Source organism: Perognathus longimembris, unplaced genomic scaffold (assembly GCF_023159225.1).
Source record: "Perognathus longimembris pacificus isolate PPM17 unplaced genomic scaffold, ASM2315922v1 HiC_scaffold_5463, whole genome shotgun sequence".
NCBI classification, from domain to species: Eukaryota; Metazoa; Chordata; class Mammalia; order Rodentia; family Heteromyidae; genus Perognathus; species Perognathus longimembris.
Window position 1 is genome coordinate 113,478 of NW_025960893.1, and position 17,838 is coordinate 131,315.

Here is a 17,838-nt window from a genome sequence, read left to right on the forward strand (position 1 = left end):
GCCGCCCTCCCCGCCGCCCCGCCGCCCCGGCTCAGGGCCCGCGAGCCGCGGCCCGCAAAGTTCATCAGCTCCGTGACGCGGGCGGAGCGGCCGGGGGGACCGGGCGAGCGGGGCCTCGCCAGCCGAGGGGCCCGCGGGGCGGCGGCCCAAAGCGGAGGAGCCGGCGCGCCCCCCGGACCCCACCGCGCCACCCCCGGCCCCGCGCAGCCCTCCCCCGGCCCCGCCCCCACCGTGCCCCCGGCCCCCCACCCACCGCGACACCCCCCGCCCCCCACCCACCGCGACACCCCCCGCCCCCGCGCAGCCCCTCCCCCGGCCCCGCCCCCGCGCAGCCCTCCCCCGGCCCCGCCCCCGCGCAGCCCTCCCCCGGCCCCGCCCCCACCGCGCCCCCGGCCCCCCACCCACCGCGACACCCCCGCCCCCCCACCCACCGCGACACCCCCGCCCCCGCGCAGCCCCCGGCCCCGCCCCCACCGTGCCACCCCCGCCCCCGCGCAGCCCTCCCCGGCCCCGCCCCCACCGCGACACCCCCGCCCCCGCGCAGCCCTCCCCGGCCCCGCCCCCACCGCGACACCCCCGCCCCCGCGCAGCCCTCCCCGGCCCCGCCCCCACCGCGACACCCCCGCCCCCGCGCAGCCCTCCCCGGCCCCGCCCCCACCGCGACACCCCCGCCCCCCGCGCAGCCCTCCCCGGCCCCGCCCCCACCGCGACACCCCCGCCCCCGCGCAGCCCTCCCCGGCCCCGCCCCCACCGCGACACCCCCGCCCCCGCGCAGCCCTCCCCGGCCCCGCCCCCACCGCGACACCCCCGCCCCCGCGCAGCCCTCCCCGGCCCCGCCCCCACCGCGACACCCCCCGCCCCCGCGCAGCCCTCCCCGGCCCCGCCCCCACCGTGCCACCCCCCGCCCCCGCGCAGCCCTCCCCCGGCCCCGCCCCCACCGCGACACCTCCTACCCCAGGCAGCCTTCCCTCCCGCCCCCAACATGCCCGCCCAACCTCCCCCCCCCCCCCAGGCCTCTCTGCCCACTCCACTCCAAGCATAACCCTCGCCTTCCTAGTCAGGGGAGGGCAAGGGAGGAGGGCCCAGGAGGGGATCCCAAGAATGGGCGGGACTGATTGCACAGGGAGCTTCGGCCCTGGGCCCCCCAACTAGGAGGTGTGGGCACAAACCTAAGCAGGAGTCCACTCTGGGAGGCTGTAAGAGACATGGTAGGCGCGCCTCCTCCTAGCTCCTCCCGAGGCTGAGCTCTGAGCTCGCGGTTCACAGCCAGCCCAGGCAGCCAAGTCCGGGAGACCCTCACCTCCAGTGAACCTCCAGGAAACTGCAAGGGGCGCTGTGGCTCCAGTGGCAGAGCACCAGCCTCGCGCAAAAAGAGCTCAGGGACAGAGCGCCCCAGGCCCTGAGTTCAAGCCCCACAACTGACAAAGGAGGAGACAAAGAAAGGGAGAAAGAGAAGGAAGGAAAGAGGGGAGGAAGAAGGAAGGAAGGGAAAAAATGGTGGAAGAGTGCTGAGGTTTGGGGAAGGAAAATATCTGCTGGAAGTGGTAGTGCACAAACGCTCAGGGACAGTGCCCAGGCCCTAACCTCAACCCCAGGACTAGCATGCACGCGCATGCGTGTGCACACGCACATCTGTAAGGGAGTGGGCAGCTCCCTGGAGAAGCGATTGAGCCAGTGGATTGGGCACGGCTAGCTGGAAGGCAGGGCACCGCCTTTTTTTCTTTTTTTCTCTTTTTCATTTTTGTGCAGCAGCTGAAGGTTGGGTGATCAGCCTGGCTAGGGGTCCCTGCAGGCACCCAGGACCCCCCCCCCTGCTGTGTGAGCGGGCATGGAGGACCGGTAGTGGGGAGGGAGAGGGCGTCGAGCTTTGTGGAGGGCCCCAGTAGGCAGAGGCCAGCTCAGGAAGTAAATATGACGTAGCCTCTCCGTGGCCCACACAGGCCTCCAGCTCACAATCCACCTGCCTCAGCGCCCTGAGTGCTGGGATTACGGGTATGGACCACCACACCCGGCCACCTCAGTGTGCTCTACAAGTATGTCCAGTGTCCTAGAGCCAATCTGCTCAACCTTGCCCCATCTGTCAACAAACAACAAACAAATGGCCCAAGGAGGGGACAGTCAGAGAGGGTCTCTCTCCAAGGGCTGAAATACAGGCGGGTTGAGGCCAAGCGAAAGTGATATTCGTTTCTTCCACGTCAGCATTTTGAAAGTAGGAAGGGACCTGGCGCTGGTAACTTATGCCTACATTCCTAGATAGATAGGAGGCTGAAATATCTGAGTATCACAGTTCAAAACCAGCCCGGGGAAGACAAAGCTGAAAGACTCCTATTTCCATTTCATCATCAAAGAGCCAGACGTGGAGCTGTGGCTCAAGTGGTAAAGTGTCAGGCTCTAGGGAAAAAGCCAGAGAACGCAAGGCCCTGAGTTTAAGTTCCAGTACCTGTGCATACGCGTGCGTGTGTGCACACACACACAAACACACACGCACCATAAAACGCAGGAAGTCTCAACCAAAAGGAGCCCTGGGGAGGAGTAAGTGCAGAGCTTGGACTCAGGAAAACAGGAACCGCCCTCCACCATGCCAGCTGGGGGAGGGGGGGGCTCTACATTCCTCTGCCCCCCCCCCCCCGCATCTGTCATGAGGGACCCTGTCCACCCCAGGGGGTCAGCCGAGAACATTCACACACAGAGCCCAGCCCAGCGAGCGCTGCGCTTGGCTGCCTCGCAGTTGCTGGCTGGCACGGAGCCGGCTGCGCTCTCGGATGACACAGTGAGACCCAGGGTGAAGCCCCCCGGGGACCGACGCGGGTGCCCCCCCGCAGCAGAGCCCGCCAGAGCCAACCCTCGTGCCGCAGTGCGCGAGTTGGGGTGATCGCGCTTCTTTTCTGGTCACGCGTTTCTTCCGCTTCTTGCTTTCCTTCCCCGGGTCTCACTTCGCCGGAGCGCCTTAGCAGGGCAGGATTCTTTGGTGCGTGTGTGTGGAACTGAGATTTGAACCCAGGCCCTCAAGCTTTCTAGAGCCATGCTGTGCCACTTAAGCCGTGCCTCTAGTCTCTTTTTTCCTTTAGCTATGTTTTTGAATAGGATCTCCTGTTTCTGCCATGGTTGGCCAGGACCCTGTCCTCTGATTTGGGCCTCCTCTGTAGCTGGGATGATAGGTATGTCCTACTGCACCCAGTTTATTAGTTGAGAGGGAATCTTGCTTTTTTTGTGTTTTTGGTGGGTTTTTTTTGCGCCTCAGCTGGCCTCCAATCACAATCTTTCTGATTGCTGTGTCCATCAGTCAGGATTACTGACATGGTATACCATACCCAGCCTATTTTTTTTGTTGTTGTTGTTGCCAGTCCTGGGGCTTGAACTCAGGGCCTGAGCACTGTCCCTGGCTTCTTTGTGCTCAAGGCTAGCACTCTGCCACTTGAGCCACAGCGCCACTTCTGGCTTTTTCTATGTATGTGGTGCTGAGGAATCGAACCCAGGGCTTCATACATGCTAGACAAGCACTCTACCACTAGGCCACATTCCCAGCCCCAGACTATTTGTTTTTAATGCTTGTTTTTATCTTCCCTCCCTCTCTGTGAAGCAGTCTCCTGGTTAGAGTACCTTCTCAACTAAGCGATTCCCCAGTCCTGTTCACTGATTGGACATTTGCAAGACTCCCCAAAAGCTAGGAATAATTACAGGTGTGAGCCATTGCATTGGCCTTTTATTTTTTGTTCTGTTTTGAGTCAGGTACTTGCTTGGTAGCCTAGGAGGGCCTCCAATTCACAATCCTCCTGCCTCAGTCTCCTGAGTATTAGAATTACAGACAATGGCCACCACACCTGGCTGGCATAATAATTTACCTAGAAAAATGCTCAAACTTTCAGGATTTGGGGCTAAGGTTTTAAGGGTGCAAATAATAAATGATTGTGATCAGGGCCCTGATCCCTTCTCTCCCTCCCGCTGCCATCCGCAAGGAGCGGGTGACCCGCCTCCCCCCTCTTTCCTGCCCCTCTCTCCGCTTCAGACTCAAGAGCAGTCCCTCAGCCAACACTTTTCCTTTTCAGCCTCTCTGCCCAGTGTGAGGAGCCTGGTCAGGTGGAAGGCGGGGCTTCTAGATGAATGACACCACCCACATCCAATCGTGGCTGGTGTCCTTGTACAGTCATCTGCATTGCCATAGGGGAATTCAACCTTGAGATAGGGAGAAGCCACATTTTGAGAGATCCAATCAGGAGTCTATTGGAAAGCCGACAATTCTTGTCACATAGGCCTGTAGCCCCTGGAATGTGAACACTGAGCCATGACAGTAGTAAAGCAAAGAAAGAGCAGAAAAACAGTACCAGCAAACCGGATCGATTCCAATGGAGAACTGAAGTGGGACACCATGATGCCTGGAGAAGAGCCAGGAGACACAGGACACAGGGCATGGCATGATGGTGTCTGAGCTGGTCTGTACCTAAATAGTGTCAGGGTCAGAGATCAGGGTCACAGGAAACTGAAGAGTCTCTCTCCCAAGGTCAAGACACAGGACTGGCAAGTCCAGTAACCTATCATCCAAGTCCCCGTCCCTCACCTGGGAGGTGGGACTTGCCTTCCCCCACCATGAAGACAAGATGTCCCCGGTTAAACCCAATTCCCTCTCCACCACGTGGCCAAGATGGCACTGACTAGACCCAGCCTCCACATTTCATCAGGAGGCTGAGATCTGAGGATCATGGTTCAAAGCCAGCCTGGGCAGGAGAGTCTGTGAGACTCTTATCTCCAGTTAATCACAGGAAAAGGCAGAAGTGGTCCTGTAGCTCAAGTGGTAGAGTACTAGACTTGAGCAAAAGGAATAGTACCCAGGCCGAGAGTTCAAGGCCCAGGACCGAAGAAAGAAAAAACAAAACAAAAAATTTAAAAAACAAAACCTGACTGGCCTGGGAATATGGCCTAGTGGCAAGAGTGCTTGCCTCCTATACGTGAAACCCTCGGTTCGATTCCCCAGCCCCACATATATAGAAAACGGCCAGAAGTGGCGCTGTGGCTCAAGTGGCAGAGTGCTAGCCTTGAGCAAAAACAAGCCAGGGACAGTGCTCAGGCCCTGAGTCCAAGCCCCAGGACTGGCCAAAACAAAACAAAACAAAACCCTGACATGTTCAGAGCACCTCACAATTTTCATTGAGATGGCGATACCCATCAGGTTTCTGGTGCTTGTTCCTTTCTGTGTCCTATGTTGATATCATCAATGTAAAGTGAAATGGCATCACATCCTGAGCAACAATGAAGCGAGCAGAGGCTGAGAACCAGAGCTGTCAAAAGCGCTAATGGTGTCTTATAGCCAGGAGGAGAAGGTGAACTGGCGACCTTGATTAGCAAAAACGATTTCTGATCTTTTCTGCCTGTTGGAATAGAGCAGAGAAGCACTCATTAGCTCAAACACTGCCTGTCAGGTGTCAGGCACTGCATTTATTTTCTCCATCAATGGCTCCGCATCTAAACTAGCAGCTGCCATGGAGTCACTGCATAATTAAGTTTATGGAAATCCACTGTCAACTCTCCAAGGCCCGTCTGCCATTTCTCACTGGGCCAAACTAAAGAATAAAGTGGGAATGAGGTAAAATCACCACTCAGGAATGCTTCTCTTTGGAGGCCACCATAGGATTGTTAATTTCTTCACTTCCCTAGGGGATACAGCATTTCTTTGGGTGTACGATTTGCTAAGGAGCGATTTCAGTTTGGCTTTTGACATCCTATCTCTTGCAAAGCTGATCGGAAAGCCGAGGCAGTACTTCTGCCTGTGGCTGGAATCATGGATTCAAAGTATTTGGGGGGGCTGGGGGGGTCATAGAAATAGATTTGGAGATCTGAGGACCTACTGGACAGTCATTCCAGTTCAACTTCATTTATTACCGGATCCATGGTGACCTGTAGATCTCCAGGGATTCATGTTAGCCAACAGTCAATGCCCAATCAGCACCTGAAGACCTGATATACATCTTGTTTGTGTCATTACCCTGACAGGTGGCCTTAGAGCCCCCTGGAGGAGGCCAGACACATATTTGAGTTATCACACCATCTTTTCTTGAGCGTCTCCAGCCTCCACTTCTCCTAGGACCCTTGGAATAGTGACTGGCTCCAGCTTAGAAACTGAGTAAGAGACTGTGTGTACTTCTAATCATGATGGTGAAGTTCAGACCTCTGTTGATCAGACCTAAAGTTGTTTTTTTCTTTTTTTCTGATCCTCAGGGCCTAGGCTCTGTCCCTGAGCCTCTCTGTGTTCAAGGCTAGCCCTCTACCCCTTGAGCCACAGCGCCACTTTCTGTGTATGTGGTACTGAAGGATTGCACCCAGGGCCTCGTGCATGCTAGGCAAGCACTCTACCACTAAGCCACCTTCCCAGCCCTCTGAAGTATTTTTGTTTGGTTGGGGTTTTGTTGTTGTTGTTTTTAGTTGCTAGGAATCAAACCCAGGGCCTCATACCTGCTAGGCAAATGCTCTACTACTGAGCCCCCCCTCCCTAGCCCTGAAGGTTTTCACGTGCACAAATCAAATAGAAACTTAATGGCCAGGTTGCTCATTTGGTTTGGTTTCAGGGACTTTCTGATCAGATAGCCGCATGGATCTCTGCAGGTCAGGTAGCGCTGGTTACCCACCGGCCCTGCCTGTTCTAGTACCCACAGTGGCCTCCAGAAACCAAACGGTGTTCTTGGCTCCTACTGTAGCATCAACACATCACATCGAAAGGAGGAAGCCCAATTCACCTCCAACCAGCAGTGGCAGAGCCATAGCTTTGAGGGAAAAAAAAAGCTCAGAGAAACTGTCTAGGCCCTGAGTTCAAGCCCCAGGACCTGTACACACATGCACACAACCATGAAGACAGCGGCCAAGTCCTGCGTGGTACAGACAGACACTAACTCTGGTGGTGGAGGCAGAGCCCTTGGACTGCCCTAGATAGGACCTTGGGATGTACCAGTGCAGAGATAATAGGAAGGAAAGGGTTTATGTTATAGATAGGATTTTTGTTAATTTTGCAAATAGGTTTGATCTTTGTTTGGATACCTGCCCTGGGGCTTGGAATCTGGCCCTCCTGCTTTTGCTTGGTGTTTTGCTCAAGGCTGTCACTCTACCTTGAGCCACAGCTGCAAACTTTTTGTGGTTCATTGGAGATCAGAGTCTGATGGCCTCCCTTGCCTTGGCCAACCAGATCTCAGCCTCCTGAGTAGCTAGGATTACAGGCGTGAGCCACCAGCGCCCTGCAGGTGTGATCATATTAATGACATTGCTAGGAGGGTCCGGGGACAGGTCAGGGATCAGGCGGCTTGCAGGAGAGTAGGGCCGACGTTCTGTTCTCGGGAGTCCGCAGGCAATGGTGGCCTCGTGCAGGGATTTCGTTGAGAGCAACTTGGAATCAGAGCCCTCCGCCTGGGAAGCGGCTCTCACTCTGCAGCTGGCCCCCGAGTTCAGTGAGCAGGGAGTGAGGGGAATTCAAATCTAGGGACATCTGCAGAGGGAGAATGCTCCTCGCTGCCCCCCACCCCCACCCCCAAATGGCTCTTTGCAAAGCCAGGAACACCCTGTTATTTCACAGCTTTGCACAGCCACCCAAACCTTTATGGAGAGAGAGAGAGAGAAAACGGAATCCCAAGCCGCCAGCCCCAGGTCTGCCACACAAAGGCGGGGATGAGACTAGAAGGTGAGAACATCATTGCGGGCGCTCTGACCACCCCATCTTCGGCTGCCACTCCTTCCCTTCCCATCCTCCGTGCCAGCCTCTCCCTGCTGCCTCCTAGTCTCCCATGCGAGCCTTCTGGCTGGATGGAGCAACCTGGGGGAGGAAGATGCCGTTTCAGATCCGTTCTCTGTGCCTCTTGGCAACAGTGTCCTTCAGATTCCTCTTTGAAAAAGGGACTGTGTCTCATTTCAAGGAGTGGGTTAAGATGACTGTCCCCAGTCCCTTCCGTGTCTGCCCCAGCTTTGTCTTGTGTGTGTGAGTGTGTGTGTGTGTGTGTGTGCACATGTGCACCAGTCATAGGGCTTGAACTCAGAACCTTGGCTTAGTGTTGTTTTAGTTCAAGACTGGCAATCTACTACTTGAGCCACAATTCCACTTCTGAGTGGTTTTTTTTCGGTGGTTAATTGGAGATCAGGGCCTCTCAGATTTGTCTTCCCAAGCTGGCTCCAAACCTTGATCCTCAGATCTCAGCCTTCTGAGTAGCTAGGAACACAGGCAAACACCGCCAGTGCCCAGCTGGGATAGTTTTTTTCTCCTCTCTGGTCTTCTCCATGCCAGGTTGCTACTTTTGTTTTGATTTCTTTTGGCCAGTCCTGAGGGCTTGGAACTCAGGGCCTGAGCACTGTCCCTGGCTTCTTTTTTGTTCAAGGCTAGCACTCTACCTCTTGAGCCACAGCACCCCTTCTGGTCTTTTCTGTGTATGTGGTGCTGAGGAATCGAACTCAGGGCTTTATGCATGCCAGGCAAGCGCTCTACCGCTAAGCCACACTCCCAGCCCAGCTTGTACCCCCCAGCTATTCTTTCTGGGGTTCTGCTAGCTGCTCTCTGCCCTGAGCCTTCAGGCCTGGGAGTGGGAGGGTGCCAGCCCTGGGCACAGACGCGGCCTTTCTTGTGGACGCTTCCTTTGCTATGCCCAGACCTTGGTAAACAGGCCTTTCACGAGCTGTCCTCCACCCCTGCGTGGTGACTGCTGTTTCCTCACGACACCCCGATTGAGCCCGTCCCTGAGGATCATTTCGCCCACTTGAAGTGTTCCAGGCCCAACAATGCCAGGCGGAAGCAAACGAGCCAATTCCTTCCTGAATCTTCTTTATAAGAACAAGAAATCTTTGCCAAATGCCTTTCACTCCAACCTTCCTCCCCTTTTCTGCTTTTGGTAGGAATGGGCCTCAGGCTGCCTTGGGTTCCTAGAAAATCAAGCAGGAGACAAAGGCGGTGTGTGTGTGTGTGTGTGTGTGTGTGTGTGTGTGTGTGTGTGTGTTGGGGGAGGCGGCGGTATTTTACTAGGAAGTGTGATCCTAAGAATGAAGGATGGGAGAGAAAGAAGTGCCCAGGGCAGGGGAGCAGCAACATTAAGGGGTTCCAACTGGCACCAAAACGCATGACTAGCTGCTCTGTGGGGCCATTAGGAGGCCATAGGAAATGCGGCTCCCACCATGGGCCTCGGCGACCACGGGGCAGGCAGCTCCCCACCTACAGAGCCCACAGAGCATCAGCTCCCTGCCTTCTGCAGTGCTCACGCATGGGCATTGCAGGATTTCCAAAGCTTAAGCCACGGCGGCGACAGAGAAGAGTCAGAATGCAGGGTAGAGGGACGCAGCGCAGCTCTGAGACTCAGCACCAGGGATCATATCTGGTGTGTGTGTGTGTGTGTGTGTGTGTGTGTGTGTGTGTGTGTGTGTGTGTCTATTTGTGCCAGTACTGGGACTTGAACTCAGGGCCTGGGTGATGTCCCTGAGCTTTTTTCAGTCAAGGCTAGTGTTCTATTACCTTGAGCCACGGTGCCACTTCTGGTTAATTAGAGATGAGAGTCTCACGGACTTTCCTTCCCTGGGCTGGCTTTGAACCTCAGCCTCCTGAGTAGGGAGGAGGACAGGCGTGAGCCTCTGCCGCCCAGCTCAGCGGTTCTGTGTGTACTCGCATGCACGCATGTGTCTGGCTGGGGTCTGTGCAGAGCAGCGATGCAGCAGTGACTGAACTGTGCATGGCGTGGCCAAGAGGATCTGCGGAGGTGCGCGTGGTGTCCAGATTGTGCTCACCAAGTACATCATGGACAGTGGAACGCCTCCTCGCGGAGAGCACCCTCAGGCGTGGTCATTTTATTAGTACAGATGATGGTGGGGTTGGCCCCACTCCAGACCCATGATTGATTTTGTTTGTTTGTTTTTTTTTTTGGCCAGTACTGGGCCTTGGACTCCGGGCCTGAGCACTGTCCCTGGCTTCTTCCCGCTCAAGGCTAGCACTCCGCCACTTGAGCCACAGCGCCGCTTCTGGCCGTTTTCTGTATATGTGGTGCTGGGGAATCGAACCTAGGGCCTCGTGTATCCGAGGCAGGCACTCTTGCCACTAGGCTATATCCCCAGCCCCCCATGATTGATTTTAATAATTAATTAATGTCGTGCTGGTACTGGGACTTGAACTCAGAGCTTCACACTCTCAATTGGCTTTTTTTTTTTTTTTGCTCAAGGCTGGTACTCTACCATTTGAGCCCCACTTCCTTTTCTGGAGTTTTGCTGGCTAATTGGAGATGATGAGTCTCAAGGTCTTTTCAGCGTGGGCTGGCTTTGAACCATGATCCTCAGATCTCAGCCTCCTAATTAACCTAAGCTCTTAGCTAGAGCCATGGATTTTAAGCATCCAGATCTCTTTATGATCACTGGTTTAGACTCAAGTCTGAATAGAATACTTTGTTTACCAACCACCTTGTTTGTTATTATTTGTCCCTCTCTGATGTAAGCTTTGATACCAGGCCCTCGTTTGTTTTTCTTCACTGTACCCATTCAACATAATACAGTGCCAGGTGCCAAGTAAGTACTCAGTAATGATTTGCTGGCGGGCTGGCCAGAAATGGGTAGTTTGTGGCATGTAGAAGAAAAGACAGTACACATAAAGACTCCAGCATGTGTCAACACGGGGGTGCCCTGTTCTCGGTCCTTCCGAGTCTCCTTGCTCGCACTGCATTCCTTAGGTGAACTCATCCAGTCTTGTCAGTTTAAATTGACTTCTCCAGGCATGACCAATCGCTTCAACTTCTGGCTCTTTGACCCAACTCCTCACCCCTTGCTGCAGACGTTAATGGTGTCTCAAATGTCCAAACAGGTTTCTAACTTCTCCACATCCGCTTCCATAGACTTCCCTGTGGAAGGCAATGGCACCTCCGTTCTTGCAGACACCTGGCTGAACACTTCTGTCTTGCTCACATTTTCCATCTGAATGGGATGGAGCCCTCTGGGCTCTACATAATGCACAGAACCCCACCGTTTCCCCCATTCCTCCTTCGTGGTGTCCCACGCATCTTCCATGACAAGTATGAAACAGCCTTGGTATCAGATGCTTCTAGAACACAGGTCACGCCCACCTCATTCACCTCTGACTTGAGGCCCAGCTGCAGTGGTGTGAGTTCGGTTGTGTCCACAGTGTCTTGCCTCAAGCGTGTAATTGTGTGTTTCTTTTCTGCCTTGGAGTCTTCTGAGACTCCAAGGGGAGATCTCATAGTTCTAACCCAAGCACAAGGGAGAAATGTCCTTGGGGTGAAAGCCTCAGACACTGGGAGCAGGAATCAATAGAATAAAAACCCAACTTCCTGTCTTTGGGGTGGGGGATGACTCTGATTCCGTGTGTATGTGCGTGTGCGTGTGCGTGTGTGTGTGTGTGTGTGTGTGTGTGTGTGTTGCTGGGGATGGAACCCAGGACCTTGTGCCTGCTAAGGTCTACTACTAGACTATAGCCTTCCACCCTCAGCAGTTTCTCTTCCTCATCCTCCTCTTCTTCCTCCTCCTCTTCTCCTTCTTCTCTTCTTCCTCCATCTTGACAGTGCTAGAATTTGAACTCAGCCTCATGCTTGCCAGCAGGTGCTTGAGGCACGCCTTCCTTTTTGTGATCATTAGTTTTGGGGGTAGAATCTGAAGTTTTGCCCAGATTTTTTTTCCCCAGACTGAAATCTTCCTACCTGTGTTCTGCCTCGTATCTGAGTTTACAGATATGCACTACCACTCCTGACTTATGGAGATAGAGATGTCACTAACTTTTTTTTTTTTTTTGCCTTCCAAGTAACTGGGATTACATTATTAGACATGTTTTGTTTCTCAGCCTTTGGAGAGAGTCTTAAGTTTCCCAAGAAGCTTTGGACTATTAAGTCCCACTGTCCACATCAACACACATGGTAATAAGCCCATATACTGCATTTCCTTCTTTCCTGGCTCCTGCTCTTTAGAATAATATCCATAATAAAGTACTTAAGCTCTACTTTCAGAGGAAACCAAACTGAGAAAGTGGACACCAAGAGTCACAGTGGAAAGCAGACCCCGACTTGAGTGTCTGCCCTGTTATTAATTATCAGTTAGAAGTCACCAAGGACTCCACTGCTTGTAGTAAATAGGGTGTGAGCAGCCCTGGCTTGGAATACAGTTCACCACAGTGACGGAGTCTCACCTGTGGCTGCTTGGGGTGAGAAGCAAGGGGAGAAAGGAAGCACTGAACTATGCAGTGTCTTATTTTCTGCAGTGATCGCGAAGACTGTGCTGAAAATAAGACCCAGAATCTGATTGTGAGGGTAGCTGATTTACAAACACAACTGATCCTCTATGGCCTGAACAGATCTCTAAGCTAAAGTCAAGGCCCTGGTAGAAAAGGAATGGAGCCCTGGGGTGCACGAGGGAACACTTAACTGAACTTGAGAACATGGAACTCCCACTTATCTCCTATCCCCTTGCTGAAGGAGATTTCCTGGATGGAAATCCTGCTAGGATTCATTCATCTGAAATGTATACCTGATAAAGATATACCTCTCCAGAAATGGCCCCATCTCTGGTTATTGCTTTTGGTCCAGTGATTAAGGTTTTATTTCATTGTAGCCTGCGAGGGAAAAGCCAATCCCTACTTTTGGAGAAAATATTTCCTTGCCAGGACCTAGCTAGTGTAGGCAGGAAAAAAAAAATATAATGGAGACATGTGTGGGAGTGGATCCTGAGAGCTGGACCACAGTGCAGATGTAAGGTTGACAGGAAGGCCTGTAAAATGGATGGAGGGTCCTGGAAGGACGCCTGGATCTGGTTCAAATATGCCTCTGTGAAGCTCCAGGCAACGGCTTGCAGTAATAACAGGAGAGTGCTCGCACTGCCTGGCAGAGGTAGGGGGGTAGGTAGTAAGATGCTGAATTTAAGATCTATCATCTAATTTTTTATACTATAGTGGAATATAAACATAACATTTGGCATTAATTATTTTTTTTTCTGAAACAGGGCCTCCCTCTTGAGCTTTATTAGCCTTACACTCTCAATCCTATTTCCTCGGTCTCTTGAGTGCTGAGATTACAGGCGCACACCACTATGTTCTGCTTTTTTTTTTTTTTTTTTTTTTTGGTGCTGTGAATTAAATGACTGAACCCAGGACCTGACATGCCAGTCAAGCATTGAAGCGCCGGGCTCCACCTCCAGCCCCTTCACTACTTCTAAACAGTGTCCAGGAGCATTAAGTACATGCACAGTGCTGTCCAGTCATGGTCTTCATCCATTGCTAGAACTCTTCTCTAATTCCAAACAGAAACCCGGTGTCTTATTAAACAATAACTCTGGCTGCCTGCTTCCTGGAGCCCTTGGTGCTTGGAGGAGTTTTGAGAGAGAATTCAGAAGCCTCAGGATGTGGACTCTAAAGTCAGGGAGCACACCAGCTAACCAAGTTTCTCCAGGAAGCCCAGAGACCACCCCTCCACTAACAAGGTTTGGGGAGGTGGGGGTCAGAGCTTAATGAGGCAGGGGCGTGTCTCTAGCGTGACATAGTGTATGTATATCCACTAGAGACACACCAAGGTTACCCTAAATTATCATCTGATTGTGTTTGGGTTCCTTATGCTGGTAGGCCAAGAGGCCCGGAATGGAGGCTTTTTTGGGGGGGGGGCGGTGTTCATCAGCTCTACTTAGCACAAGGAACAAGTAGCAACAAGGAGGCAGCCTCTTGCAGCATGGGGTCAAGGGAGACGACTGGGCCCACTGAGGACTAACAGGCGACCGAGGGCCCAGCCCCTGAGTCTGGTTCCCCTGGGGCTGTGACCACGCCGGGAGCTGGCAGCCCGATGCCCCTGCGGAGAACCCGAACCCGTGCTCAGATTGCACCCAAGAGTCCCAGGCAAAGCTCGACCCCCCTCAGGGCACTTCTGCAACCCCGTAAGCAGGGTCCAGGCTGACGGGGTGCAGAGGAGGTTGTTAAGTTTTGGACACCCCTCCCCCCCTCCCCACACCCACAGGCCCACATCACTGTTCCCACGGGGTGACCCCAATCACCTCTGAGCGCCAGGCAGGTGGCTTCCAGCGTCCACGGCGACGAGTTACCTGCAGCTCAGGCCTCTGATTCCCAAGCTCAGGCCCCAGCCCCCCTACACCCTCCCCTGGCACTGTCACCCCCACACCTCCCCTGGCCCGGGTCCCCCCCCCCACTTCCCTGTCCCCCACACCTTCTTGACCCTGGTCCCCCCCTCCCCATCCCCTGGCCCCTGTCATGTCGCCCAACCTCTCAGGCGGGGCCGCGGCAGCCCCCTGCCAGTCGGGGGGGGGGCGGGGTGTGGGGGGTCCTCCCTCCCTCCCCCCCCCCGCCCAGCCCTCGCCCCGCGGCGGCGGGCAGCCGCCGTGGGAGCCGCGGGAGCCGGCGCGGGAGCCGGGATGGAAGAGGTTAAGGCGCATCTGCCTCCCCTCCGAATGTGAATGTGTCTCGGTGATGTCAGTGGGCGCCGGGAAGGAGGGGGGCGGTTGGGCTGTGGAGGCGCAGACGCCGCCGGGCTGCCGGGGAGACCCCCTTCTGGACTGCAGGGCTCCGGAGGACCGGCTGCCGCAGCCTGCGTGGGAGGCCGGGCGCGGGGGGACCGGGGCGCGGGGGGACCCGGGGCGCGGGGGGACCCGGGGCGCGGGGGGACCCGGGGCGCGGGGGACCCGGGTGCAGGAGACCGGGGTGCAGGAGACCGGGGCGCGGGGAACCCGGGCGCAGGGAGACCCGGGGCGCGGGGAGACCCGGGGCGTGGGGGGACCGGGGCGCGGGGGGGACCCGGGGCGTGGAGGGACCCGGGGCGCGGGGAGACCCGGGGCGCGGGGGAGACCCGGGGCGCGGGGGGACCCGGGGCGTGGGGGGACCCGGGGCGTGGGGGGACCCGGGGCGCGGGGAGACCCGGGGCGCGGGGGAGACCCGGGACTCGGGGGGGGGGGACCCGCACCGGCTCCATGGAGCTGCCCGCCTGGCTGGTGCCCGGTGGCCTCAACGGCAGCAACACCTCGGACGATGGCCGGGAGAACCTCACGGCGGCCGGTGAGCGGCGCGGGGCGCGGGGCGGGGACTCGGTCCCGCTCCGGGGAGGACGACGGGGTGGGGAGCGCGGAGATCGCACCCCCAAACCCAACTGCCCGGGAAAGTTTATTCTGTAGTTCCCGGAGCCCAGCCCTGCGGGGAGCGTGGCCGGGGTGGGGGGGTGGGGTGGGGGGAGGGAGGGAGGGTTGCGGGGGGCGGGGGGGGTGCAGGGCGCAGGGCGGCGGCGGGCCAGGCTGGGGCGCCCCCCCCCCCACCCCCGGGCAGGCAGGCGAGAGCCCAGTGTGCTCTGCAGAACGGGCGGAGGAGGAGGGAGGCGCAGGCTGGAGGGGCGAGCCGGAGGGCGCGCGGCCCGTGGGGGGGTGGGGGGGCCGGCCGCCACCGCCACACTGGGGTAACCCGGTCTCCGACGCCCCCCCCACTCCTGCCCTCCGCGGAGCTCGAGGAGGAGACGATGAACTTTTCTGGTGGATGAATGAAGCTTCCCGACGTTTCCAGCACTGCCGTGCCAGCCCTGGGAGAAGGAAAGGGGCGTCTGTAGAGAGAAGGGGGCCAGGCTGCCCAGGGGTCACCCTCGGCTCGGGAGTCCCTGAGCAGGGAAACCCCGGAGAGCATGTCTGAAGTCAGGGTGCTGTGAGCCCAGTCCCCCCCCCCCACCCACCCCAGGTCACCCCAGGGATGCCGGGGAATGAACCTCCAGCCACGGATCCGTGACAGGATCAGGCTGGAAAGCCAGACAAGAAAACGGGCACACTCGCACGCTTCCATGTCCCTCTGGCTTTTTTATTTTTAATAATTGTTTTTGGACGAGCTTTCCTGGTAAAGCCCAAAGACCCACAGGGTAATTCCCAGCGACCACTGAGGCCCTCCTCTCCCCTCAGCGGAGGCAGGAGGACCGAGTCCTAACACTACTCACAGGTGGCCCAGGGTTGCCCAAGGAACAGCGGAGCCGGGGAGGGGGCCAGGATGAGCGGGAAGATGGTGGGAGAGAATATTCCAGACCAATACTGGCCTGGCGCTGAGATAGTAGGGAGGCGAGAGGAATAAGATGGCAGCTGGGAAAGGCACCTCACCAGGTCCTGGCTTGCTCTGGTCCCCAGGCTTGCCTTCTCGGAGTGGAAGTGTCTCCTACATCAACATCATCATGCCGTCCGTGTTTGGTACCATCTGCCTCCTGGGCATTGTGGGAAATTCCACAGTCATCTTCGCAGTGGTGAAGAAGTCCAAGCTCCACTGGTGCAGCAACGTCCCCGACATCTTCATCATCAACCTGTCCGTGGTGGACCTCCTCTTCCTGCTGGGCATGCCCTTTATGATCCACCAGCTCATGGGCAACGGCGTGTGGCACTTTGGGGAGACCATGTGTACCCTCATCACCGCCATGGATGCCAACAGTCAGTTCACCAGCACGTACATCTTGACCGCCATGGCCATCGACCGATACCTGGCCACGGTCCACCCCATCTCTTCCACCAAGTTCCGGAAGCCTTCCGTGGCCACCTTCGTCATCTGCCTCCTGTGGGCCCTGTCGTTCGTCAGCATCACCCCGGTGTGGCTCTACGCCAGGCTCATCCCCTTCCCGGGGGGCGCTGTGGGCTGCGGTATCCGTCTGCCCAACCCGGACACTGACCTCTACTGGTTCACGCTGTACCAGTTCTTCCTGGCCTTCGCCCTGCCCTTCGTGGTCATCACGGCCGCCTACGTGCGGATCCTGCAGCGCATGACGTCCTCGGTGGCGCCCACCTCCCAGCGCAGCATCCGGCTGCGGACCAAGCGGGTCACCCGCACGGCCATCGCCATCTGCCTCGTCTTCTTCGTGTGCTGGGCCCCCTACTACGTGCTGCAGCTCACCCAGCTGTCCATCAGCCGCCCGACCCTCACCTTTGTCTACCTGTACAATGCGGCCATCAGCCTGGGCTACGCCAACAGCTGCCTTAACCCTTTCGTGTACATCGTGCTCTGCGAGACTTTCCGCAAACGCCTGGTCCTGTCGGTGAAGCCCGCGGCCCAGGGGCAGCTCCGCACGGTCAGCAGCGCTCAGACGGCCGAGGAGGACAGGACAGAGAGCAAAGGCACCTGACGCTTCCCCCCCACCCCCCCCCGAGTCAGCTCACCGCATCAAGCCATCGGGGAGAGACGGCCCAGGGAACCCCAAGGCTGCCCTGGGAGAAGGCAGGGAGGCTGCAAGCAAACACATTTCACGGAGCCCACAACTGGCTCGGGAGACTTGGAGCCGGTGGGGACACACGGCAGGCTTCGGACATCAGAAGCCCCCTTGGGGAAGCAGGGGGAGGCCTTGCAACCAACAGAAGCGGAGCAAGAAGGGCGCTGGCAGCCGTCCATTGAGACCTCTGGGAGCTCCCCGACCCCCACCCACCCAGGGGAACGGTGGGTTGGTTTAACATCGGTCAGGTCCAGGCTTGGACCCCTGAGGCCCTGCCGTCCTAGGTTCTGGGGTGATGGGCAAGGTAGACATATTCGAGAAGGCAGCCTTTCTCCCAGGCTGAGGGAATGATGACAAATAAGCATGCTGTCTCTCTACTTCAACATCCGGTGTCGATTTCCCTTTTCTCCCTAGGGGATGCATGTTTACTTGGGGGGGGGGGGGCGGGGGCCGGGCTCAGAGTCCCCAGAAGTAAAAGCCCCCATTTGCTGAAAGATCCTCTGTTCTTGAGAATAGGATCTGGGGTGGGTTAGGGTGGGGGGGTCTTGAAACCAATTAGAATAGGGGAGGGGAGCTTTTGCAGCGGTGGGGGACCTCATCATCATGGGGAACATGGCTGGTCAGTGGCTACAGCCACGTGACCACCACGTGGTCTGCATGTGCAGGGTGGTGGGGGGGCGGGTGGTCATGC

General features: G+C 56.8%; 1 protein-coding gene across 1 annotated transcript; it reads left to right on the forward strand.

The window, feature by feature from the left end:
* Positions 1-16,078: 16,078 nt before the first annotated feature.
* Positions 16,079-17,067, forward strand: Mchr1 (melanin concentrating hormone receptor 1). The gene has a single exon (XM_048337493.1). The coding sequence runs from the start codon at positions 16,128-16,130 to the stop codon at positions 17,061-17,063; it is 936 nt and encodes a 311-aa protein (XP_048193450.1). The 5' UTR covers positions 16,079-16,127; the 3' UTR covers positions 17,064-17,067.
* The last annotated feature ends 771 nt before the right edge of the window (positions 17,068-17,838 follow it).

What these genes read in the sequence shown, in the direction of transcription:
- Mchr1 (XM_048337493.1), top strand. Translation starts at nt 16,128, where the DNA reads ATGCCGTCCGTGTTTGGTACCATCTGCCTCCTGGGCATTGTGGGAAAT.